Source organism: Elgaria multicarinata, chromosome 9 (assembly GCF_023053635.1).
Source record: "Elgaria multicarinata webbii isolate HBS135686 ecotype San Diego chromosome 9, rElgMul1.1.pri, whole genome shotgun sequence".
In the NCBI taxonomy this organism is placed as follows: Eukaryota; Metazoa; Chordata; class Lepidosauria; order Squamata; family Anguidae; genus Elgaria; species Elgaria multicarinata.
Window position 1 is genome coordinate 32,058,946 of NC_086179.1, and position 25,486 is coordinate 32,084,431.

At 42.5% G+C, this 25,486-nt stretch overlaps 1 protein-coding gene and 1 pseudogene across 3 annotated transcripts; both read left to right on the forward strand.

Moving 5' to 3' along the window:
• Positions 1-5,222: 5,222 nt before the first annotated feature.
• Positions 5,223-23,041, forward strand: HMGXB4 (HMG-box containing 4). 3 transcript variants are annotated; one of them, XM_063133463.1, is made up of 11 exons: positions 5,270-5,320; positions 6,752-6,857; positions 7,421-7,566; positions 9,095-9,173; positions 10,686-11,701; positions 12,158-12,239; positions 13,138-13,202; positions 14,214-14,319; positions 15,336-15,505; positions 18,580-18,702; positions 20,477-23,041. In XM_063133463.1, exons 2-11 carry the CDS (start codon positions 6,827-6,829, stop codon positions 20,519-20,521), a joined length of 1,863 nt encoding a protein of 620 aa, XP_062989533.1. In that variant the 5' UTR covers positions 5,270-5,320; positions 6,752-6,826; the 3' UTR covers positions 20,522-23,041. The 3 variants fall into 3 exon arrangements, with proteins under 3 accessions (XP_062989534.1, XP_062989533.1, XP_062989535.1); XM_063133464.1 differs by lacking the exon at positions 6,752-6,857 and having other exon boundaries at positions 5,223-5,320; XM_063133465.1 differs by lacking the exons at positions 5,270-5,320; positions 6,752-6,857; positions 7,421-7,566 and adding an exon at positions 8,801-8,815.
• Positions 16,966-17,105, forward strand: LOC134404357 (U2 spliceosomal RNA; annotated as a pseudogene).
• Positions 23,042-25,486: the final 2,445 nt, after the last annotated feature.

The following is a 25,486-nucleotide window of genomic DNA, read 5'->3' on the forward strand; positions in this document are numbered from 1 at the left end:
ATTTCCTTCCCTTCACGGAACAGGGTGTTGCTGCCCTGTGACAACCCACATCAGAAGAGTGAAAATCTTGTTTTCTTCTTTCCGGCTGCTTCGCCTAAGATTTACTGTTCTTATGCTCAGTCACCTGCCTGTCTGAATATAACTTATTTCTGTTTTTTTCAGTATGAACATAGCTGAATTTCATTTGAACAATATCTTCAAATTCATTTCTGTTTATCATTGGAATAAAAGCGTGCCAACAGTAGTTCACCCTGTTAATTTTACCAGAGCAGTCCACAGAGGTGTTTGAGCATTGATAATTTGCAAATCTGTTAGTCATCATAATCTTTTCTTTAGGTTCTTCAACCAGAAACAATTACAGATCAGAAAATAAATAACTCTGAAGCAAAGTAGACACAACTAAAATAGGCTCGGTGGGAGAGATTTTCTGATTCCTTATTTGTTATTTTCTCAGCAAGAAAAAACACCACTATTGTGGTTAAATAAGAGGGAAGGAGCATTGTTTTGTAAGAGCAATGGGACCCACAAACCTTTAAAACTGGTTTAGTACTTGTGGCAGAGTATAAAAATGTTTTACAGTAGCACATTGTAAAATACAACAATACATGGATGGAAAAAGATACACCAGTGCAAATGTTTTACAGCTGAGATGTAAGCTTAGATGCAAATGTAGCAGCCCAATCCTATGCATATTATTTACTCAGATGTAAGTTCTAATGAATTCAATGAAACTTACTTCTAAGCAAACATGCATAAAACTGGGCTACTAATTATCAAAAATTTAACTGAACTCAGTTCTAGATCTACAATGTAAGGTGGCCAACAGATGCACTTTCCATTAGCAGATAAAACTTAGGAGTAGCAGCGCATACACCAGAGAAAGCTGTTGCCGTAGGACTCTTTCTCTAGCCTAGGAAGAAGCATTGCAGAATTATTGTTGTCATTTCTCCTGGCTTTAAGGGCCAAAGAAATTCACCTACATCAGCACACCATTACTCAAGAAGGGTGGAGAACTTGCGGTTCTCCAGATGTTGTTAGACTCCCAACTTCCATCATCCCTGAATTAGCAAGGCTGGCTGGGGCTGATGGGAATTGGATCATCTCGAACAGCCTTCCCCAACTTGGTGCCCACCAGGTATTTTGGACTACAAATCCCAGCATTCCTATTGGATGCTGGGTAAGGCTGGTGAGCATTGATGTCCAAAACATCTGGAGAGCAACAGGCTGGAGAAGGCTGATCTGGAGGGTTACAGCTTCTCCAGCCCTGCTTTAGGTGGCTGGGGAATGAGTGTGTAGCAGTGATAAAGGAAATCTGGCAGGTACTAGAAAGTGGGTAGTATTTGCAAAAGCACAGGCAAAGACAATTGGGTTATTTTCTGACTATTTCCTTAGTTGCATCAGCTGAATGGTGGCCAGATGCCAAAGAGGAGAGGGGTCCTGCATCTTTAATAGCTGTATAGAAGGGGGAATTTCAACTGGTGTAGCCTGCATGGTGAAATTCCCTTTTTCACAACTGTATAAAGGAGCAGGAGTGCTGTTTTTAGGCCACCCTAATTAGATGATGTCAATTGTTGAAAACAGAGTTTTAAGCCAAACAGTCCACCCATTCAAGGAAGGCATTCACTGACATTTTTAAAAAAATCTTTTACTGCCATTACATGGTGCTTTACAAATAACAGGTGTGACAGGTCCATACCGTAAGGGGCTTTCAATTTAAAAACAGACACAAAGCAACAACGGGGAGGGGTGGAAGGAGGCAGGTCTGAACAGAATATGTGATTATTACAATTACACATGCTTTGGCTTAGTTATAATATGATACTGGTTGTTCAAAGGCTTCCTGGAAGGAAAACATACATTGAGTTGCACATGTCTGCACATCTATGTGCATTTATTTGGAAGTAATCTTTCCTTATTTGTTTGCAATGGAATGGCAGTGCAGACTTATGACATGTAGGGAGTCACTCTCTATGCTGACGCTACTGCTACATCGTCATAGCCTGTGCCACTTCATTATCTTAATTTGGCTGGGAGAATGCACGTCAGATTTTTTTTCTGCAAGAGGAGAGCATGGAGTGAGTTCATCATGTGAGGTTTGTATGCTGCATAGAGACAGTGATTCATCAGCTTTATGGAGAGACCTAATGCATAGTGATTTGAATTCTAATGACTGAAATGCATCTCCTTTAAAGAAACCAGGCATTTCTGTGGTTGAGACAGAAAGTAAAATGTATGCTTTCCTACCCCCACATTCAATCTGGAATGCAACCTTAACACTGCCTCTAAACTTCAAAAGAAGCATTTAAGCCTCAGAAAGCAAGACTTCGGGGTGTGGGGAGCTTATCATAAATGTATTACTCAGAAATATATTCCACCAAGTTAAGTGGGACTTGCTTCCTCATAAAGATCCTATGGACAGGAATACAAGTTTACACAGAAGTAGCTTTTTCTCAAGTTTATATAGAATTGCAGTCTAAGGCAACCGAAAAACATGTGCACCTAATTTTATTTATGTATTTATAACATTTGTATACCACTCCACATCTAGATAGACTTCGGAGTGGTGAACAAGAGATAATTTGAACAAATGATAAAAAGAAGCAAGAATTTTGCATAGGATCTAGGTGTAAGTAGAACAGTGAGACCTAAACTCCTATCCTTCGTGTATTTTACATTGACTGTACATGATACTCCTTGGTATTAAAATCTTAATTGCTTTCATAACTTGTTGGACAGACTAGCCAAAGCTACTAGTTCTCCATAGCTCGCTAGAGAGGAACACTGAAATATATGCTGCCTGTTACAAGATAATTCATAGTAATATTTCATAGAATAGTAGAGAAGGGCCTATAAGGCCATTGAATCCAACCCCTCCTCAATGCAAAGTACTCTTTGTAAATACCTATTTTCTGATACTCTTTGATAAAACCTGGTTTTCTAAATACTTTAATTGGGCTTAAGGCATGGGCTGGGAACAGAAACTGCCTTGGTTATTTATTAGAACTCACAGTACTACTTCAAGGAATTCTGAAAGTACCGTAAGAGATTTTTTTAGAGGCCCTTCTCAGGGTGCCCACCAGGTAAAGGGCTTTCTCCGCTGTGGCACCCCGGTTGTGGAATGAGCTCCCCAGAGAGGTCCGCCTGGCGCCTACACTGTACTCCTTTCGTCGCCAGCTGAAGACCTTTTTATTCACTCAGTATTTTAACACTTAATTTTAACTTAAATTTAAATTATACTGTTTTAACTCTGTATTTTAACCTTATATCAATTTTGCTGCGTGGTTTTATCCTGGTTGTGCTTTTTATATTGTATTTTGTATTTGTATTTTTAACTTGTTGGTTGTTTTATGATGATTTTAATTTTTGTGAACCGCCCAGAGAGTTTCGGCTATTGGGCGGTATAAAAATGTAATAAATAAATAAATAAATAAATAAATTTTTCCTAGACATTTTAAGATCTTCAATGCTTTTCGCTCTGCTCTGTTAATGTATGCTTTTTGCTGTTGGTTTTATTTATTTAGCTTGCACTGCAGTCAGTTTTAGTTTTATGGCAGCCCTCCCCAACCTATCATCTTCCAGCTTTTTGGTCTACAACTCTCATCAGCCTCAGCCAGTAAGGCAATGGCTGGGGATGATGGGAGCTAATTGTCCAAAACAGCAGAAGAGAAGACAGTTTTATGGGTTTTAACCTGTTTACCACCAAAGAACCATGTTAATAGGACAGAATACAAATGATATGAATAAACAGAAGAGCAGCTGTCCTCAGATGTTGACCTCCCCAAACAAGGGAAACACTATTTCATCTTTCCCTACACTGAGGTTGTATGTAGCCTGTACATCCCAGTCTAATCAAGCCCTATTCTGAAATTGAAGTAGGGCGGCCTTCATGGTTTCCGTTCCATAACTAATTGCTTAACAGTGCAACCGTACATCTACTCAAAAGTAAGCCTGATTGAGTTCAAGGGGTTTACTCTCAGGTTAGTAGGTCTGGGATTGCAGTATAAGCCTCCTTCAAAAATTGTGGCCAGACATTTGTTCAGGATAAATGGGGATTGTAAAGGAATGTCCCTAAAGTGATTCACATGGAGACAAATACTCCTAACTCCCCTCCCCAATGGGATCTATGCTATGTGACTGACCAGGACAAGGGTTCTTAGATTCGTTGGTGCTGGGAAAGGAGCTGAAAAAGGTGACACACAAACACACACCCAAGAAAGGCTTCAACATGTAAGATTGGGTTTAAAGGGCTGCCTTTTAAACCCAATCTTACATGTTGAAGCCTTTCTTGGGTGGGTGGGTGGGTGTGTTTGTGTGTCACCTTTTTCAGCTCCTTTTCCAGCACCAACGAATCTAAGAACCCTTGTCCTGGTCAGATCCCTAAATAAATTTTGGGGATGGGCTGAGTGTTCCCAGTAAACACATCTATTCATAACCCTCCCGTGTTCCTTGTTATTGGTAGCACTGGGCACCCTCTGCCTGGAAGCACCCTAAATAATATGTAGATTTAGGCAACTTCATCCCTCACACTATATATGAACCTCGCACAAGGCTCGTTGATCCAAGGCACCGAGCACTTAGTTAAACGCTGCCTTTTTCTAAGTCAAACTGGGATTCCACCAACTTTCAGGACGGGCGTCAAAAGAGGTGGACGTGTCAGGCACGCTGCTGGCCCCTGAATACGACTCGCTAGGACGTAATCGTAAGGAAAGGCAGCGGGCCCAAGCCTCGCTTGCGGGTATAGTTTGTCCTGCTCTGTTTCCGTTAACAGCAGCGGCGAGCCAGGGGCTTTCGGCCGAGCCTGAGGGGGTTGGACTCTGGCAACACCTCACAAAACCGGTGCCTCTCGCGGCTCAGTGGCCCGTCGTCCGAGCAGGAGCCTGGGAGGCAAGCCCAGAGGGAAGCGGAAGGTAGCCCACCGTGGAACAGCCACCCTGGAGCGGCACAGCAAGAAGCCAGAACCCTCCCGCGACCCTTCGTAAACCACCACCGAACTCGCCGGCGCAAAAGCAAATAGGGAAAGAAGCGACGAGACGCGGCCTTTGATGGACTCGGCGTGAGATCTCGCGAGAGCACCGCCATTTCGGCCCTCCCGACCTGTTGGACCTCCCTTATCCATTCGCGAGAAAGCCCGGGATTCTTAGGCTCTCGCGAGACCCGTCTCGGAGAAGTCCGGCGACGCCTCTCCAGGCCAAGCCTTCCCCGCTGCTGCCACCGCCGCCGCCGCCACCTTCCCCCGTTCCCGGCGGGAGTTGCCGCGGTTCGGGGGCGGCGCCCTCTCTGCCGGATTACCGCGTGTCTATGGGAGGTCTGCCCGTTGACTGTAAGCACCTCCGAGAACTGAGACGTGTCTCTTTTTTTCCTCTCCCTCTCTTGTTTTTTTGCAGGGCTTTTCTGGGCTGCCTTCGCTCTCGCTAGTGCATTGGCCGGGGATGCCGGTGGTACCAAATAGACGGTGTGCTGCGGGGATAACGGTGGTGGGAGTTCTCATAGACCGACAGCTCTTCCTTCAAAGTGCCCGCAGGATGGAAGATCTCCTGTCTGTTGCTCTGGAATGGAGTCCAATAGTTTTCCCTTTTAATGTGTGAGACGACCTCGGATGGTTGAGAGTTGTTAGGAGTTTCGTCTTCTGGCACAATTTATAAAATACATTTATTACTCTGTAGAGGAACCGAAGAAATTTTGTCTTCCTCAAGAGCATCACAGCTCTGATTTTGCGCGTTATGGCTGCCATTAAAAATATATTTTTTAAAAAACGGTTGGTTGTAGCAACAGCATAAACAAAAATAAATAAAAATGTTTTGTTTTTATCCAGGAGCTGAATCTTTTAATTTATTTGTGAGACTCAAAAATAACACCTGCAACTATGCTTAGGGGGAGATCACATGTCAATCATGAAGCTAGCTGGTCCCTGTCATTTTGAGAGGCAGAATGAATAAAGCAATAGCAGAAATACCAACTGCCCCTCTTGCCTGAACCAGTAGTCATTCCTGAACCAGGTTGAGGAAATCCTGAGCGTTTGAGGTGACAGAGGCTGGAAATGCTGCAGAGGCCCTGGGAAAAGGACTGCTTCTTTCAGTCTTCTCTCTCCCTCTTTCCCCTGCTTTTCCTTTCTTTCCCCGTCCCCATTTCCCTTCTGCCATTTGGTACTCGGGGCAACACCTTTGGGGAATATGGGGATGACTCTTATTGTTGCCACACTGCCACTAGCTTCCCTAAAGTTTGCCATCACCGTACATCACACAAGACTGGTAGGCTGGATGAGTTGATTCATTTTATCTTAGAATGAGTGATTCCAAAGTTCTTACATTTCTCTTCCTGCATGCACAAGACCCCGTACACCTGGGGTGTCTAACCTTTTTCCATTTCTGCTTAGAGATGTGAGGTATAATGCCATCTCACTCTATGAACGTTCTTATAACATCTCAAAAGCTGAGGAAAGCGATTTGACCACTCCTTATGCCCAATCAAATACATAACATGGTGTTAATCAGTTTGAAACTAGTGGCATAGAGGCTTGGTGGCCACTCAGAAAAACATTCCTCCCCCTGTTTTTAATATGAAAATCAGTTAAATCATACCACCTAAATCATCTTCCTCTGAGCCCTGGTATCTTTGAACGGTAAAGATAAGCCAAGAAGGCACACTTCTTCATCTTTCTACTTCCCATTTCATTCTTAAAATCTTCATTCAATCCCTTTCTGCATTTTGATTCCGCTTTATGGGAGGGTTATTCTCATTCTCTGTTTCTTAGACCTTGTCCTGTAGACGGGAACGGGGGAAGGAGCCCAGACGTGGCAACACATTCTCAGGCCCCTGCAGAACCGCCATGGCTTATGATGACTCCAAGAGAAAAGAAGGTAGGATTGTTTCATAATCTGAGAGGTGTTACAGGGAGAGTACCATTCCCGGCCCATGGAGTGAGAGACTAGGAAAGAAAGCCATTGTCCTGCATGGATTGGGTTTCTGCAGCATTCCGGATCCTTCCCTTATCCTTGGAGATTTGAGAGAAGCAGGATTGGAACACGAGTCTCAAACAATTGTTCAGAGTGCTGATTAACGATTGGGCTTGGCAACAAACAGCGCTCCATAACCCTGACAGCTCCATGCAATAATTATTCTGGATTGGACACTGGATCCAGATCTTCTACACAGCACAACACCGATCCCTGGGCCCGCATTTGGTTGAGCAGCCTTTTTGTTTTTTGTTACTCCTGGGAAGAAACTAAGAGCTCCAGCATAAAGTGCAGTGCATTTGCCCAAAGGCTTGGAGCAGTGCTCTGTATTGCAGTGTTTAGGTCCCGCTGTTTTGTGTGTGATTGCTTGCTTGCTTCCTTTTGTGCATTCTGCTCTATATTGGGCCTCAATGATAGTTGTGGTCATATGCGGTGAGTTTATTTTTTAAATACGTTTCCTCCCTCAGACTGCTTAGAGAGTGATCGAATTGATGAGGTGGGACTAGTAGCCGGCAGAACCCAGCGAGAGAAGAAACGTTCCTACAAGGATCTGCTTCGGGAAGAGGAGGAGACAGCTGCTCAGGTCAGGAAGAATTCAAAGAAGAGGCTGAAGGTGAGGAAGTCTGAGATAAGATTGGGAAAGTTTGCCATTCTGACTCTGTCGAAGGGGCTGCCGCTGAATCGGGAATGCATTCAAAACCTGTTGTTTGTTCAGTGTTTTTCTCTTAGTGGAGTGAAGGCCATTATGTAAAAAAAAGAGCAAACAAAAAAACTTGGCATTAAAAATAAAAACTGTCTTGCGGAGTCAGACAGAGCATCCTGTTTCCAAATGTGGCTAGCCAGTTGCCTGCACAAGTTCATAAACGGGGTGGTATAAAGTTCAAAGCTTTTGTTTATCATCAGCATCTGGTACTCGGAGGTATATGGCCTTTATACATCATGGTTTCAGGTAGCGATCATGCTTTATAGATAGGAATTTGTCTCACCTTTTAAAGCCATATCGGCTTCTATTTAAGCAGTAGCCTGGTAGACATAGGCAACCAGGAATTGCATGCAGCAAGTGTACAGGCTTCTGTGTAGCCTGGTGCGTAGAGTTGTATCCAGTATTAGTCCTACTGAGGGGAAATTCATTGAAATGAATGGGACGTAAGTTAGGCTAACATTGGATACAAGCCATAGAAGCCAAGTGCGCTGCTAGAGGAGGGAAATCCTCCTTTCTGCCCAGCATAGAAGTGCAGCTGCTATCCCCCAGCAGGCTAGTAAGCCAGTTTGCAGACTGGCAACATTTGGGGACTTATTTACAAGGCTGATCTAGGCTACTGGCCATCACTATTTTTGTAGTAATAAATACCATATTGAGAGAACTGAGGGAGTAGGATTCTCAGGGCTTTATTAGGCAGATGTAAAAGTCTTATTGTTTCTCTGTTTTGAACGATCCTATGATTCTTCAGATCTGTAAATGGTCTCCTCCTCCTCTAGAAACCAGGATATGATGAATACAACCTTTTATCTTCCACTCATTTCAGAAATCTTTTTCCCCCTCCTTTTTTCTGGAGTTTCCATTGCTAAGGTGGTAGAAACTACCCTTTGAATTAGAAATTGTTATAAACAATATAAAACATTATAAATATAAATTATAATTATACATCATTATAAATGATAAGTATGTGCTTGTGGCTACATAGATCATCTTTAGTGTTAATGGAATGCAAACTGATATATTGTCATCTTCCTGATTCTGCAGATCGCCTGAAAAATAACGAGGTGTGATCTACCTCATTCAATTCCTTGGGGATGTTAACAGAGACAGCCTTTCCTCAAAACATTCCCCTTGAGCTGAAATTTCTCCTATTAGTCTAGAGGTGATTATTTTTGTTGTGCTTTTTTTTTAAAAAAAGAATCAGTTAGGAAAAGTTATTTTCTGCTCTTAAGTGGGAAAATTCTGCTTTCTCTTGATGGTGTACTTTCTAAAATTCCAGTCGTTCCTCAGACTATAAGTCCAGAAATTGGCTTTGAAAATGTTGTAGAGAACAGATTTACTAGCAGAAAGCAGTGGCTTCCAGATTCATCTGTATCAGAAGCACGTGTGTAAATATCGTCATTGTCTTGTGGTTTTTTTTAAAAAAAATGCTGTTTTGCAGGAGAGTGATCTCTTTTTGTTGGGAACAGAGTCTCACAAGAAGAAGAGGAAGCATTCGTCCAATGAGTACACTTATAGAGGTAAGGGTGGCAGACAACACAGCAAAGGAGGGGGAAGGAGAAAAATGGAATGGCCCTTTCAAGACTCTTGATTATAGTTAAAAGACTTGTATGCTTTGTACTTCAGGGAGGTAAAACAAGAGGCAGGGCCATTTTTCCTCAAAGCCTGCTGTCTGAAGGGAGAGGGCTTCAACTCCACAACCCTGGACTTCAACTCCACAATCCTGGTCTTGCTGGCTGGGGTTTACGGGAGTTGTAGTCCACAATTCCCATGACATTGTGAGAGTTGTCCTCCCATGATGGCATCAGGGTCCTTACCCCTGCTTTACGTTAAAGACTTTCACAGATATGGGGTACTTGATGAAACATCTTTCACCAAGCAAAAGAGTGGGGGAAAGTCGCACATCTCTCTGCAATCATCAGAATACTGATTGTGGCTTTTTTGAAAGGGTAATTCATTCTCTGTAGTTAAAAATGCGCAGAAAGGATAAACTAAACAAGCAGGCTATGGCAACAGCAACTCAAGACTCAAGAGAGGAGAAAAAGATGTAGCCAGAATAGTGAGTTGCAAACATCCTTCTCTCTTCCTGCCCCAGTCCCGCACAAACACTTAACACTCGCAGGGAGGCGAGTGAGGTTAAAGTCTCACATAGGGTGGGTGGGGGAGGGGGAGGTGAAAGAGAGTGTGTGTCTCAGGCTGGGTTCACACAACATGCTAACCCATCATTGGTTATCGTGTTGTTTGAATGCAGTGCATTTTCCACAGGGTGGCTTGTTAACCTTGCAGTGTGGTTTATTTTTTCTTGAACAAGCCACCTTGAGAACCCATAGCTTCTTGTTGGGTTGTTTGAATGGTTAACAAGCCACACTGCATGGTTAATAAGCAATCCCACAGAAGACGCGCTGCATTCAGACAGCGCAATAACCCACCCTCCAGTAAACATGCTGTGTTCAGACAACATGACAACCCACAGTTCAACAACAACCCACACTGGGTGGGTTAGTGTGTTTTGTGAACCCAGCCTGTGTCCGCGCACAGTTGATGTGGCATTGTATGCTGTCTTCAGGCGCAGAAACATTGCCCACCCCTGTAGCAGACCCAGAGCTAAATCCCTCTTAAAGTTCACTGCTGTTCATAAGAAGTGCCGTGCTGGGTCATATTCCCCACCAACGGTGTACGTAGGCATATTACCTCTGATACTGACAGTAGCATATAGCCATTAGGACTAGTAGCCATTGGTAGCTTTCTCTTCCACATATGTGTCCAATTGCCTTTTAAAGCCATCCAAATTGGTGGCCATCGCTATGGCTTGTGGTAGCGAATTCCATATAACTCTGTGCTGTTTGAATAAGTCCCTTTAACTGTCCTGAATCTCCCACCAATCAGTTTTCATGGGATGATCTCGGGTTCTAGAATAACAGGTCGTGGAGAACAATAACCACCTGACACAATTATGGTGTGTAGGTGAAGCTAAGTGTGATATGTGGTGTACATGTCCCTTCTTTGATCCTTCACCTCTTGGACTCTTTCAGATCTTCCTCCTTTTGAGCTTTCCCTGCCTTTGGAGTTGACTTCAAAGAAGAAGAAGAAAGTAGTGCTGAGTCCACCCTCTGCTGACACTGCCATGGATCTACTGAAGGCAATCACCTCCCCTTTGGCCACAGGCTCCAAGTCCTCGAAAAGGCCCTCTGAAAAATCTTCTCATTCTTCATTCCCTGCCTCTGGCTATTCAGAGGCCAAGAAGGAGCACCACAAGAAAAAGCTGAGCGGGAGCAGCAGCGACCAGCCCTCGGACGATGGCACGTCCCACAAGTCCAAGAAGACAAAGCCCCCCTATGTGAACACTGAAATGCTGACCTTGCGGGAGCCTGATGGCTTAAAGATGAAACTCATCCTGTCACCCAAAGAGAAGGGGGGAAGCCCAGTAGAGGAGCCTTTCCCACATTCAGCAGCGACCAAAAAACCCTCCAAAAAGTCAGCTCGGGACGACCAAGGCCCGCTCCTCCCAAATCATGACGCGCACGGCCTCCTGAAATCATCCCGTAAGAAGCACAAGCCCCCTCCAGAGTCGCATCCACCTCCAGCTGCTGAGAGCTTCAGCCCAGACACGTCCCTTTTCCCAGAAGGCCAAAGCGGTGAGTTTGAGCTCTCTGGCCTGGAACCTCAGCTGGAATCTGGTTCCTCCTCTGGAGGGGAGCTGGAAGCCGGAGAGCTAGTAATCGACGATTCGTACCGGGAGATAAAGAAGAAGAAGAAGTCAAAGAAGAGTAAAAAGAAGAAAGATAAGGAGAAACACAAGGACAAGAAGCACTCCAAATCTAAGAAGAGTCCTGGGCTTTCTTCTTCTTCAGCGGCGGGAGCAGAAGCATTGGCTCCGCTGCCAGTCCCTCCAACCAGTGCACAGTTTGCTGTTCCTGCTCCTCCTCATCCCCCTGCGCCGGCACCACTGCCACCGCCGCCACCTCCTGTTTTCCATACAGATGGCCAGAGTGAGAAAAAGAAGAAGAAAGAAGAAAAAGAGAAGGCCGAGAAACTGGAAAAAGAAAAGGTAAAAAGCAGTTGCAGAGAAAGTGGACGATAGCAATTATTGTTGCCGTATTTCTATTCGAGCATGGGGATGAGCAGCAGTTTTCGGTGGTCAAAGGTGCCATTTTAGCTGCCATTTTGGAGTTTTTTTTTAATCAACTTTAGAAATAAGAACCAAGTATATAAATATCTAATCCTTGAACTTTAAACAACCGGAGCTACTGCATCTTGAGAGATTCCCATCTTTCTCTAGAAGATGTTTGACAAATGAAGAACCTTACCAAATTATTCTATAGCTGTATTTTTGTAAAAGTAGCCAGCTAATATACATCGTAGAGAGAAATGGTTTGAAAACAACCCGCTTACAAGCACCAGGAGATCTTTTTTCTGATATTTGTATAGGAGCTAGAAAGAAATTGGTATTGCTAACGTATTATAAAGTATTATTTTCTCTTCCTCCCACCCTTTTTGTTGTTAGCCAAAGAAGAAAAACATGTCTGCCTACCAAGTATTTTGTAAGGAATATCGTGTGAACATTGTGGCTGAGCATCCAGGAATAGGTAAAATAAGAGCCCTGTCACAATTGGTGGTTTTTTTAATTAAAAAAAAGTCAGTTTTGCTGCCTCTTAACTCTCCCACTGCATTTCCTTGGGGGTAAAATACAGTGTCGAAACCCATTCAGCAATCTCAGTATTTAGCAAGAGCAGTTTCTTCATAACTGCCAACACAGAGACTGACTGAGTTACTGACAATGCTTGCTAGCCTACTCTTCAGTCCAGAGGATTCTTGGAGCAGCTTATAACAATCCATAACAATAAAATAAAAAAGGAAAGCAATACAATTAAATAGCATAACCAGGAAGGAATGGAGGTAAAAATTAAAACCTAAAAAAGCCAGGGAAATTAAAAGTTTTTACCAGGTGCCTAAGAAATATTAAACTCAGCATCAGATGAACTTTCCTGGCAAGAGAATTCCAATGCCAGGGCCCCAGCGCTGAAAAGTCTGTTTGCAGTTACCACCTGCCTTGCTACCATCAGCAATGGGCTCCAGAAAAGAGCCTCTGAGACTGATGATAATATATAGGCAGGCTCCTATGGGCGAAGGAAGTCCTTAAGATACCCAGGTTCCCAAGTCACTTACACTTCTATCCTATCCGTGTCTCAGTTGTACTGAGTTCAGTGGGATTTACTTCCAGTGTGTAAAATATTTTAGCCTTACAATTTCAAAGGTTACAATCAGCACTTTGAACTGTGTTTGGAAATAGACTGAGAGTAGTTGGACTCCAGCAAGCTTGGTCTATGCCTCATTGCACTATTTTTGCAATGGTTAGATGGGTAGCTTTTGCATGCAGATAGCGAGCTGTTTTCATGATCATAAATGTGCATGGATCAAATTCCTCATGGACATCAGAATCTCTCTTTTTCCCTAAACTGTTTACCTTCTCTGATTTCCTGCTAGATTTTGGTGATCTGAGCAAAAAGCTGGCAGAAGTTTGGAAACAACTTCCAGAGAAAGATAAGCTGGTAAATACCCAATTAATTTAAAAAAAAACAAATGTACTGTGAGGGATTGACAGGGATTGTCGTCACTTACCATCAGAGTGTTGCCAGGGTGCCCCACACCCTTCCAAACCCTGGGCTGGAGGAGCGTGGCTTGCCAGGGCGGCTGCAAGTGGCGGTGGCACAAATGAATAGCAGCGCCAATCCACATACCCTCGAGGCTTGTGCTGATAACTGTGATGCTATACATCTGGAAGAGGGAGGGAGTGAAGAGGATGATTATTTACGGCAGTCCATGTTGTAGCTGAAGGCGGAGAGAATTCTCCGAATGAGCTAGCTATTCCCACTTGTTTTAAGTTCTGTTTGAAGACTATCAGTGTTGTAACTGGGAGAGTGTTCCTTATTGAATTTTTGAGTTAAAGCCTATTTCTATCTGCTGTGTCTCTGATGGACTCAATGGACCAAGGAGGTTTTGATATGCTTTTGCCATAAGATTTGCGCTCGCTCTCGCTCGCTCTCTTGCTCTCTCACACACACACACACATATATATTATGGGCCTGTTCAGATGACACTTCAGGCTTGCAAAACTGGTTCTCTGGGGTTAGCACTAACCACAAGCCATGCTGTCGCACAGAACACTTTAAGCCAGGGTTAGAGCCACTAACCCTGCTGCAGACGGTCCGGCTGTGGTTTGTGAGTGAGCAGGGTTTAGCAAAACACATCGCACAAGACACCTTAAACCCTGCTGCTTAACCAAAAGCCTTAACCAGTAGGGTTTAAGGTGTCTTCTGAACAGGCCTCATGAGTTGGATTGATCCTGGGATGTTGCCATCATGGTTCCTGTACTCATTCTTTCCCCAGATTTAGTCTGCATGTGACATATCCCTCCTCCTGCTCATGATTATAAAATGTTTGGTGTCAATCACAATGCAATTATTTGTCCAGATATTTTGCTGTACGGTTGCCCCATCTGAGTTGTTGGCTAGCTAACGATGGCATTCTTAATGCAAGTTTTATTTCCCTCTTCTCTGCAGGTTTGGAAGCAAAAGGCTCAGTATCTTCAACACAAGCAGAATAAAGCTGAGGCTACAACAGTGAAGAGGAAAGCAACCTCATCAGAGGGTGCCCCCAAACTCAAAGGTAACTTCCATACTTCACTGGTTCTTACATTCGAATACTCCGTGTTCTTGGAGAAAGCACATTTTTCTCCCAGGATAGTTTTTATGATTTATTGTACTTTCACATAAATCAACACAATGTCTTCTTTGTCTGTTTTCATTAAAATGTTCCAAGGCATCAGACTTGATCTGTACTATCAAGGTGTTGTTTAAAAGCCCATGGAAAATTAACAAAATAATAATAATAGGGAGTTCAGTTTATGCAAATTGCATAGAGACCTTGAAATTCCGATTTTAAAGCAGTGGGTGTACAACGTGCGGCCTTCCAGATTTTGTGGGACTGCAACTCCTATCAGTCCTAGCTATCATAAACAATGGTGAGGGATGATGGGAGTTATAGTCCAACAACATTTGGACAGTCACACATTACCCCTTCCTGTTCTAAGCTCTCAAAAGAGTGCCCTAATGCTAAGATGCTCCAGGCCAGGACTATCAAGTCTTGTTATGACACTATGCCACTAGCAGCCACAGTAGCTGGAACAAATCTACATGGTCACAGCTAATGAAACATCAAAATACGTTGAGCATCCAGAAAAAGTTCAAAATAAATTTCAAGTGTGCTGTGACACTCATGGTCTGTTACATTGATTTGGCTTATGGCCTTATAGGCCCCTTCCAACTCTACTATGAAATAGTATGGACTGACAAAATGTTCCTCTGCAGCAATGTGAATTGTGCCGTTGATGCAGAACTTTTGTTTTGTGGAATGTGCAGCGAGTAAGAGAAGAGAGGGGAACTAGGATGAAGCAGTGACAGAAATGCAAGCCTGTCTCCCCCATTTCAGTTAGGAGAGAATTCCTGTTACCGCTGTTGCTGAAGACGATACATTAGATCAGTGTTCAGATATATAATGTGTGTGCGTGCACACGCACACACACACACACACACACACACACACACACACACCAACCAACATCAGAATTTGCAATACAGCCTGTAAAGGGAATGTAAACTTAAGAGTTCGCTGTCTGTTTCCAGCTTCTCTCACAGGTTCACTTTCACCCCATAAGAAGTCCCCATCTAGCACTGTAGTGTTATCTTCTTCACCAGTCAAAGTTCCTGAAACAGATCCCATTGATGTAGCTGCACATCTGCAATTACTGGGAGAATCTCTAAGTCTTATTGGCCACCGGCTTCAGGAGACAGAGGTAGGTGTAAGAGCTCTTCATGCACTAATGCAGTCATTTCATTTTTATACAGTGGATTATTAAATCCACTGCTAGTCCTACTTAGAGTTGACCCAATGAATTGAATGGGACTCATTTCATTAGTTTATTATTATTTAAAATATTTCTTCCTCGCCTATTGGGGCAGAAGCCCTCCCAATAGCAACACAATACATAAAACAGCAATGGAATACTAAAATGTCTGCTCTAATGTTGGATTTAACCCACTATAGCAGCCTTCCTCAACTTTGTGCCTTCCAGATGTGTTGAATTACAGCTCCCAACAGGCTTGGGAGAGGTTGGGGAAGGCTGTGCTGTAGTCCACACAACGTTCAAATGAGTAATTGGAGTGAGCCGAATTACAAACGTGTGCCTGTTCTGCATACCACATTTAGTGCCACTAGAATGGGCTGCCTATACCAACCCCTGACACTTTTTGCTACTCTAAAGCAGTGATAGGCAGCAGGTCTGGATCTGGATCTGCGGTGAGTTCTCTAGATGATTTGGCGCAGATCAGCAAGGATTTCTGAGTCTGAATTGTTGAACAATAGCAGCGACCAGCTGATCTCAGCCCACCCTAAATTATATTGCTGAAATGAAGAAAGCTTGGAGTGCAAGCAGAAGTGGATTGTTATGTGGAGGGACTGTGAGCTCCATTCAGTTCTGGCCCTCAAAACAAATTCCTAGGCTCAGAATTATTTAATTCTAGGTGTTCGTCTTTTGCAACAGGCTCCAGTTGATAGATCTTACAAATTAAGTAAAAATATTAATACATAAATAGTAACACACACACACACACACACACACACACACACACACAGTATGTCCTGCAAATTGCCCATTTGCCCACCCCTGCTCTAAAGGCTCTGATTAGTCTATCAATACGTCACGATTGTAAGTTTCTGACCTTTCTGGTTGCAAAGTTGCCTTTAAAAACTTAAAACAGCTCAAACAAGGATGCTAATTCTATGTCAGGATTTTTGATGGAATGAAGGTTTAGATAAAAGAACCGTTTAAAAAGCAGAATAAAAGTGTTACAAAATAAATGTCACACCGTCTCTTGCTTAACATCAGCCATGCTTGAGAAAGATGAAAATTGTCAGTCCTATTAATCTGTTATACAAAGTAGCTGTAGCTTTCATTTCGTGGTATTTTTCTGTGATGGCTGCCTGTGCTGAACCCTGTATTACTTGTAATCACATTAAATTAAAATGTCCAAATGGGTTTTTTGGCAGCTACCCAAATGGGTTTGTCTTCAAACGGCACCTCCATCAAGAATGAAAAGCTCTTATTTTCTAAAGTACCATGAAAGAACAACTCACTGAAATTGATTTTCCACTCATCTGCTAGTTAACTGCATTTGGTATCTGAATAGTAGGCTTCTTCAATGTATTTCCTCTGATTCTTTTTTTTTTCTTCTTGCAGGTGATTTATTTGTTTATATCGCTTCACGGCCTTTTGGCTAAGATCAAGTGTAGTATTTGTTTATAACTTTGCTGATGTGACCTAATGCAGGATAAATATTTTCCATTTTGGAAACTATGTGAAAGTTAAAACTATGGAATTTAGCTAAGGATCCATCACTGTCACTAGAGGCACAGTTGGCCTTGGTGGCTTGGAGCTTAGGCTGATATACCAACTAGGCAGAGATAGTCTTGCAATGGTTATTCACACTTTGGGAATAATGGGCTCAAGTTACAGGAAGCCAGATTCCAGCTGGACATCAGGAAAAACTGCCCAATAGCTGAGGCTGTCTGGACCATTCACAATCAAAACCATAAATACAACAATTCAAATCGTAATTTAAGCTATAAAAGTATTTTAAAAAACAACCATATAAAACCATATAAAACATCCAAGTTACAGCCCAGGGAAAGCATGTGTGAAAAGAAACTTTTTCAGGAGGTGTTTTAAGGATGTTACATTTTCCGCCTCCTGAACTGCACGAGGGACGGTTTTCCAGGAGGTGGTGGCCACTACAGAGAAGGCCCGCCCTTGAGGTTCTTCATGGTGACTTTTTGTTCATTTCGGAATGGCCAGCAAGACCTCCTATGAAGATTGTAAATGTCTTCTGGGTGAATATAACGATGATGATGATGATGATTTATTACATTTTTATACCGCCCAATAGCTGAAGCTCTCTGGGCGGTTCACAAAAATTAAAACCCTCCAGAACTTAAGACTGATAGTAGAGTACATTGTTGGTGTGTACTTTCCCTGCTGGTTCCAGATAAAGTAAAACACTCTTGGGTGGAAGGCCCACGCCATAAGGAAAGGCGTCTTCTAGGTATCCTGGCCCCATGTTGTTTAGGGCTTTATAGGATAATAACATAACTTTGTACATGGCTCAGTAGCTAACAGGCAGATAGTGCAGTTCTTTTAGCACAGGTTTTCTGTGAGCACAGCTAGCTGTCCCAGTGAGCATCTTAGCTGCTGCGTTCTGCACTAGCTGCAGCTTCCAAACCATGCACATGGGTAGCCCCACATAGAGTGTATTACAGTAGTCTAATCGTGTGGTTACCAGTGCATGGTTGTCTGTGGCTAGGCTATCCCTATCCAGGAACGAGTGTAGTTGGTATACCAACCAAAGTTGGTTATGGGCGCTCTGGGCCTCCAGTCACAAAGATGGATCCAAGAGCACCCCCAAACTATGGACCTGCTCCTTCAGAGGGAGTGCAACCCTATCCGGAACAGGCAAATACCCCAATTCCCGGACCTGGCAGTGGTAGACTGCATGGCCAATTTAGTCAACGTCCCATATAAACAGTGATAAGTGCAAACGGTGATCAAAAGAGGAGTACACGGCAGATGGCTCTGAGCTTTTCAGACACAGAAACTGAGTAGATATCCTAATGTTTCTTGATAATGTAGGCCAGTCTTCCCCAACCTGGTGCCCTCGAGGTAACTCCCACAATCCCACAGCCAGGTTGGGAAAGGCTGCAAGAACAAGAGCACCTTTTGAGAGAATATATATACTGTGTCTACGGCAAAGAGAATAGATTGACATGGAGACTCTTTAGCTAACCTTTTTCATCCTCTTTTGTTTTCCTTCCCAGGGGATGGTGGCTGTATCAGGAAGCTTATCAGTGCTTTTGGATTCGATTATCTGTGCCCTAGGCCCTTTAGCGTGCCTGACGTCCCAACTACCTGAACTAAATGGCTGCCCAAAACATGTTTTGGTAAGTTCTGTGTTAATGTTTGAGTGTCAGTTTCTGCTGCTACATCTTACAGTTTCCCCTGGGGCCCTTTCCTTACTCAGGACATGGTTTGTAACTGTTGCAGCATACATTCAGCGGTTCCTGATGCCTTTCAACACTATCTCTTCTTGGTGTCCTCTTTCTCCACAGTTCATGTGGTGCATTTCTAGAAAGAATTTGGACTGATCTTTTCAGGATTTATGAGCCTATCTCTGGGCTCTCAGCCTTTCCATGTGATCTCTGTATTGCTTGGTGGGTGCACAATTTGCGTCTCGAATGCTCTGCAGAGTCCACATGTCCTCCCTGATTGCACTTCTGTCCCAGGGGTAATTCCACTTTCCCAATACTCAATATTTTGTACAGGAGACAACGTGCTACACAAACTTCCTGCTGCTGCTTCCCTGCCAGATATTACGTTATTGCTACTATGGTTGCAACATGGAATCTTTGCAAAATGGTCACTGACTCCCTATTGGATATTGGTTGCAATACAATTAGGAATCAGCAATAAAAATTTCCTCCTAAATGCATATGCTATATTGAAAACATTTTTGTTAGTTATAAATACTTACTACTATGGAAGTAAGACAGTCTATAAATGGTTTTAATAAGTAAGTGATGGACTCTCTCAATACATAACTGCAGAGGAAAAAAACTCGTTCCCAAGTTTATTTTGAAATTGGAAATGCCAGCAAAGCTATTCCCCTAAAGAAGTGCCTTACCATTTTGTGATTCAGTGACGTAGTTGTTTTTAGGCTCTTTGGGGCCTCTTTCTCTCCCTTCTTACAGGGGAGTTCACATCTGGTGAGGATTCTTTGGTGTGTGTGTTTTTAAGGAGTGGCAAACACTAGCACAACTATTGACCCAGAGTAAGGCTGCCCTTCAATCTATTATATATGGACAGAAATTCATCAAAGGATATTTAATGTATATAATTAAATTATTACATTTATACCCCACCTTTCCTCCGAGGAACTCAAAGCAGTATATGTGTCCTCACACCACCCCTAATTTCTGTCATCAAAACAGCTCTGTGAAGTAGGTTAGGCTAAAATATAGTGACTGTCCTAAAATCACCTGGAGAGCTTCGTGCCTGTATGGGGATTTGTACTTGGGTCAGCCCAGTCCTAATCAGACATGCTAACCACTACTCCACATTGTCCCAAGGCTGCTTAGCCATCTAAAATACTTTGAAAAGATGATGGGATTGTGCCTCATGCAATTCACTGTTCATATTTTCTATCAGGAAGTGGCTGTACTATCTAGAGACTGCCTGCAGCCCTTGCCATTTTAGCAAAAACGTGCCTGAAATCTGATTTAAAATATTTATGTCCTTGCTAGGATGCTCAAGACAGCTTGGATCTTAAAAATTAAAACAACACTGCAAGCAGAAAACATGCAAAGGGAGAGGCAGGGTTCTGGTGACCGCAAACTTTTGCCCGGCTCCAAAGGTTAACCAAAAGGTTTTGACCCAGCTCCTAAAGAATTGGGAAGCAAAACTAAGGAATCATTCATGCTAAGCCCCATGCTGTTATTGACTTCATCACAGTTACAGAAGCTTAGGGCAAATGAACCTATTCCCTGGTGCCTTTGAAAGATATGCAGGTTCTTGTGTCTCCAGAGGAAAGAAGCAGCTTGCAAAAACTCTCACTACCTTTGTTATGTTGTTAGGTGTTACGTTTTCTATTTGACAAGCCCATTTTTTAATTTTGTTTGTAAAATATTAGATTTGGTATATATATTTTTTTCTTTCCAGTCAAACACATTGGATAATATTGCCTACATAATGCCTGGACTCTGACAGGAAAAGGATCCTGGGAAGTGACCTGCCACCATGTGACTGCTGTGTGTACATATGTGCGGAACTGACATTTTTCAGAGGGTGTCCATGTAGAATTTTAACGTTTTCTGCTTGTAACATATAAAATAGAATTGTAACGATTTGACATGATTTTATGGAAAGTTCTGAACTTTATTTGTGAGAATTCGAGTACGTTTTTTCCAATCTGAATGTTTCCATATGACTAGAGTTGGAGAACCTTTTGATACATCAGCCTTAACATGGAAGGCAAAAGAATTAGGGTGCAACACTATGCACTTTTGGACAGAAAAAAAGCCCTAAAATCTCCAACAGTTTCCTGTCTAAACATGTATGGGATTGTAGCTTTGATGAATTGGTTTTACTTGGAGAAGTCAAGTAAGTTTGAGGCAAAACTACGGTTGTGGACAGAGCACCGCTGATATTTTAGATATTAAAATTTTACTTCTCTGAGAGAAGACAATTGGATGGAGAAGGTTATTGGTTGAAGAGTTAACGTGGTGTTAAAAGGAATGCCTGGATGTGTGTTTTTCCTGAGGGCCTGTACTGGCACCAGGAATCCTCCTTATTAAATCTCCCAATTGTACATGGGGGAGACTAATTAGATTCGGGTGTGGTGAATGAAATCTTCTCAAATTCTTAAGGGAAATAAGGGCTTTGTAAAATGAAGGAGTAGGACACCATGGGAGAAACACGCATTACCTCTCCAGGAATTAGAGGAAAGGGAGGGAGGGAGGCTGTTATGAAATCCACAACTCCCACCCCCTGGCATCTTCCAATTTCTGTATAAAATAGTAATTAATGGTGCCACCATAAAATAAAGGGGGTGGGCTGCCTCTGACACATAATTCAAGCTCTGATTTAGAGTCGCTTATCACCAGCAATATACTGACAGTCCTCCTCTTGTGGTGCTGATGTATACGTTGTACAAACAGTGGTTAAGGTGACTTTTAAGGGCTTGTTGCTGAGAGGAGAGATGCTGATTGGATGGATCCCGTATCCCAGACATAGGGTTTCATGCTCTGAGTGCCTGTAGCTCTTTTGGGAAGCACTTCATACCTTCCATACGCTTGTGTGGCTTTTTTAACGCTTGTATTTGCATTTTCGTATATTTTATCTGTGGTAGATTAATTTATAATGTATAGTCCTGTATATAGCTGTAATTAAAATAAACAAAAATTCCTTCCACCAACAAGATATGGAAAACATGAACTAGCTGTTACCATCTGGATACCCTGCCAGAATTGAACTGCCATTTGTAGTATCAGGCATGGACCAGGTTCAGACAATACATTGTGGCTCATTGTGGGCTATTTAACCTTAAAATACACTGTGAGTTATGCAAGAGTTGTTTAAACCTCACATAACCCACGCTTGCCGGGTTCACACAACATAACAACCCCCAAGCAGTGGTTGCATATTCAAAGTGGCGTCTGTAACTCCCAGCATGCATTGCAGCCTCATTGTGACTTAAATAACCCTTATACTGTGCAAACAACCCCTTAGACTCAGAATAAGAGGAAATAGTAGCTTGGAGGGGTGGGGAATGGGTGCTGGTGACTGATAGAAACAAAAATGGAAAATCTTACACTTTGTCCGAAGTCCCCTTGCCACATATCATTAAGTATCAAAAAGCAGGATCATTTTAAATCTAGGATTAAATTCTGTGCACATTTTTTCCAGGCACTTAACAAGTTTCTTAAGACAACTGGATTCATACCCATACATTTAAAGATGTTTTCTCTTAAATCTCTAGTTTTCCCTGATTCAACCCAAGGAGGTCAGGCTAGCTGTAGTAGGTGCTATTCTGTAGATAAGCTCATGCGCTGGGGGCTGATGTCTTGGTTTTCACAGAGCCTAATCAACCAGATTTTATTTATCTGAACAGTGAATCAAGCAGCATTTGAAGGGTGAAGAGAATTATGGAGCTATCTCTTTAACCTGGCAATTATTGCTTATATCCAATGATGTCCTTCTGCTGACAGATGTTTGATTGGCGCACCCTCCCACATAGCCTCCCCACTACAGTCTGCTCCCCTCCCATGATGTTCTGAAGGTTCCAGAGGACCTTTCAAACTACATGGGGGAATTGGTCAAAATCACCTTCCTCCCCATTCCAGTGATGGAACCCTCTGCTGGATCAAGGAGTCTTCTGTCAGTGGAGGGACATCATTGGATGCAAGCCTTTATTTCTAGAGGAGACATATGGTAATATTTCGCTTAGAGTCAATAAATATGTAGATCTCAGATTAAACATTAGAAGGGGGTCTGCTTCAGTTTTATCATCTGCACTATGGCAAACTTGAAGTTTTTAAACACAACTGTACTGATGTACTTTTATTTAAAAATTTGTATACATTTGTATAATCTGTATCTTGTCATGTTTAGTACTGGATAGCTTTGGACTTAAACCCTTGTAGGTTTTTTACATTTGTTATTTCCTGAATTATAGTCCAAATCGTATTGTATAAATCTTTTGCTAATGTATATAAACTTTTTTTAAAAAAATGGAACTTGCATCTTGATTATGTGTATTTTGCCTAAGTGTTTTAACTACAAGATGTTTAACATTAAGAAATTGCTTTTTCTTTTGCGTTCAATCTGACAACATCCCTTCAAATCTGACATTTTTCACCCAACTTACACAGTTCTCTATTTCATACTGTTTATCTGCCTCAATGGCAATCTTCTTTAATTAGTCCATAGTCAAGTCTGGTTTTCTTTAGATTGCACTATGATCTACCAGAATTCCTCAATTGTAATTGAGTCCGTGTACAATTCTCACATAATACTTGGGGTTTACTCAGCAGCTATTCATAGCAAACTCAGCCCAAAAGTGGGTGCACCAGAATTTGAGCAGGTATATTCAAAGTTCAAAATTTTCTGAAAACTTTAGCCAATAAATGTCACAGAACAGCAGTATATGCAATTTCTCAATCAAGTATGATGCTGCAAAATGCAATATGTTTTTAACTTTTGTAAACCACCCAGAGAGCTTCGGCTATGGGACGGTATATAAATACAATAAATAAATAAATAGCCTCAGCTAGATACCTGCTTATAGTATTTTGTCACAAATCTAAGAGGGGTTATTTTAAAACTGAAAACCCTGTTTCCAGATGTTTCAAAATATCAGGTAAAACCCTTGCCTATTAGGTGAAAGATTTAGCAAGAGAGAGGCTTTGTTTTTGGGTGGGGGTTCACTTCCTCCGGTGTTAAATAAGTCTGTAGACAATAAAATGCTGCAATTATTACTAAAATCTTAGAGCAAAATGCCTTGATGAAATAGTCATATTGTGATACTGTACTTTTGTGTACTAAATGTAAGACTCTTTTAGTTGAACTTATTGTTTGCTTCCAAACACCTTGGTATGCAAAAAGAAATTACTCTCTTTTCCTGGCCCAGCAAATACAGTTGTTCCTATTGCTATGGCAGACTCAAAGCCTAGAGCTTTGGCTTGTCCCAATTTTCTGATGCTGCCCAGAGAGGTAGTGAAACAACAGTGAATTAAGCATTAGTGTTTTGAACATTAGAACCCAACCGTTTGCCTATATCTTGTGAAAGTCGAGGACTGTTCCTGTGTGATTCTTGAATGTTTTGTTTGTGGTGGAGGCCAGGTGGGGAAGAGTTCTACAAGTTACCCTGAAAGCATACATTCTAATCTGACTGGAGTGGCTAGATGTTATATATCAATCTGAAAGCAATGAAAAGCCTCTTAGAAAATGTAAAATGTCATCACTTGTGAAAACTTTGTTTAGAAATTAACCTGTCCCTCTCCCGTTATATTTGAGTCCACCCAACAACGTGCTTTTCTTGTTCTGTGCACCAGGCTGCAGATGTTTATTGTATATATTAATCATTTTTGTGTCCAGTTGTTCTGCTAAGATTGACTCCAAAGTAGCTTGCAAATTAAATGCAACTCTTGGTGGCAGCTGAAGTTGGTTTTTCTCCTGTGCCTCTTGGGTCTGGTTGTGGGAAAGCAGCCGAGGAAACGCTATCTGGCAAGGCATCTACACGATCTGCAAAAATCTACACACACGCAGAATCATTAAGGCTGCAATCCTATGCATGCTTAATAGCAGAAAGAAGGCCTACAACTAGTGGAAGCTGGTGGCTCCAATTTTGTTGGGGTTGTGAATCCATTCTGGGTTTCAGCCAGAACTCTAAAGGAACTATCCAAGATGCTGAATCCATTTTGGGGAAAGGTCCAGCATCTTGGATCGCTCCTTTAAATCACTGGCTCGTTCTGTGAACCCCCAGCGTGGATTTACAGCCCCACTGGAATCGGGGCCACCAGCGCCCACCTCCCAGCATTGCAGGAAGGGGGACATACTAAACCGAATGGCCATTGAAATGCATTGGTTTATTCCGAATGGCCATAGGAAATCATTGGAGGAGTTTAGGGATCATCTACAAATCAAAATCCCTAAAGGAGTTAAACATTCAGTTTTCATAGAAAACCACACAGAATCAAAATACAAACTAACAGAGCGGTTTTAGGGAACAACTACTACGACCCCCCAACACTGTGGTTCTAGGGATCATCCCCAACTTCAAGAAGAAATCAGAATGCAATAAAAAGAGGGTAATGACAGTTTTATGCACTGCTTTATAAGCACCAGTTTTCAAATACCCAAATATGAGAAAGGAATTTCGTCGCAACATGCCAAACATTATTTAGATGTTTCTATATGAGCCCCCTCCCGACGCCCACACCTTACAACAGGCCGGTTTCAAAATGGCCATAGGAAAACATCGGGCTGTCAGGCAGCCCCACAAAAAAGAGGGGGAGCCCCCAAAAAGTTCAGGGAGGTTGGTAATAAGGCTGTAAGCACCATAAGAGCCCCTGTTGAAGGCATGCTCCATTGGAATGGCCCCCACATTGCACACAGGCACCTTAGGTTCCATCAGAACGGCCATAGGAAAGCACTGGGCTGTCAGGCAGC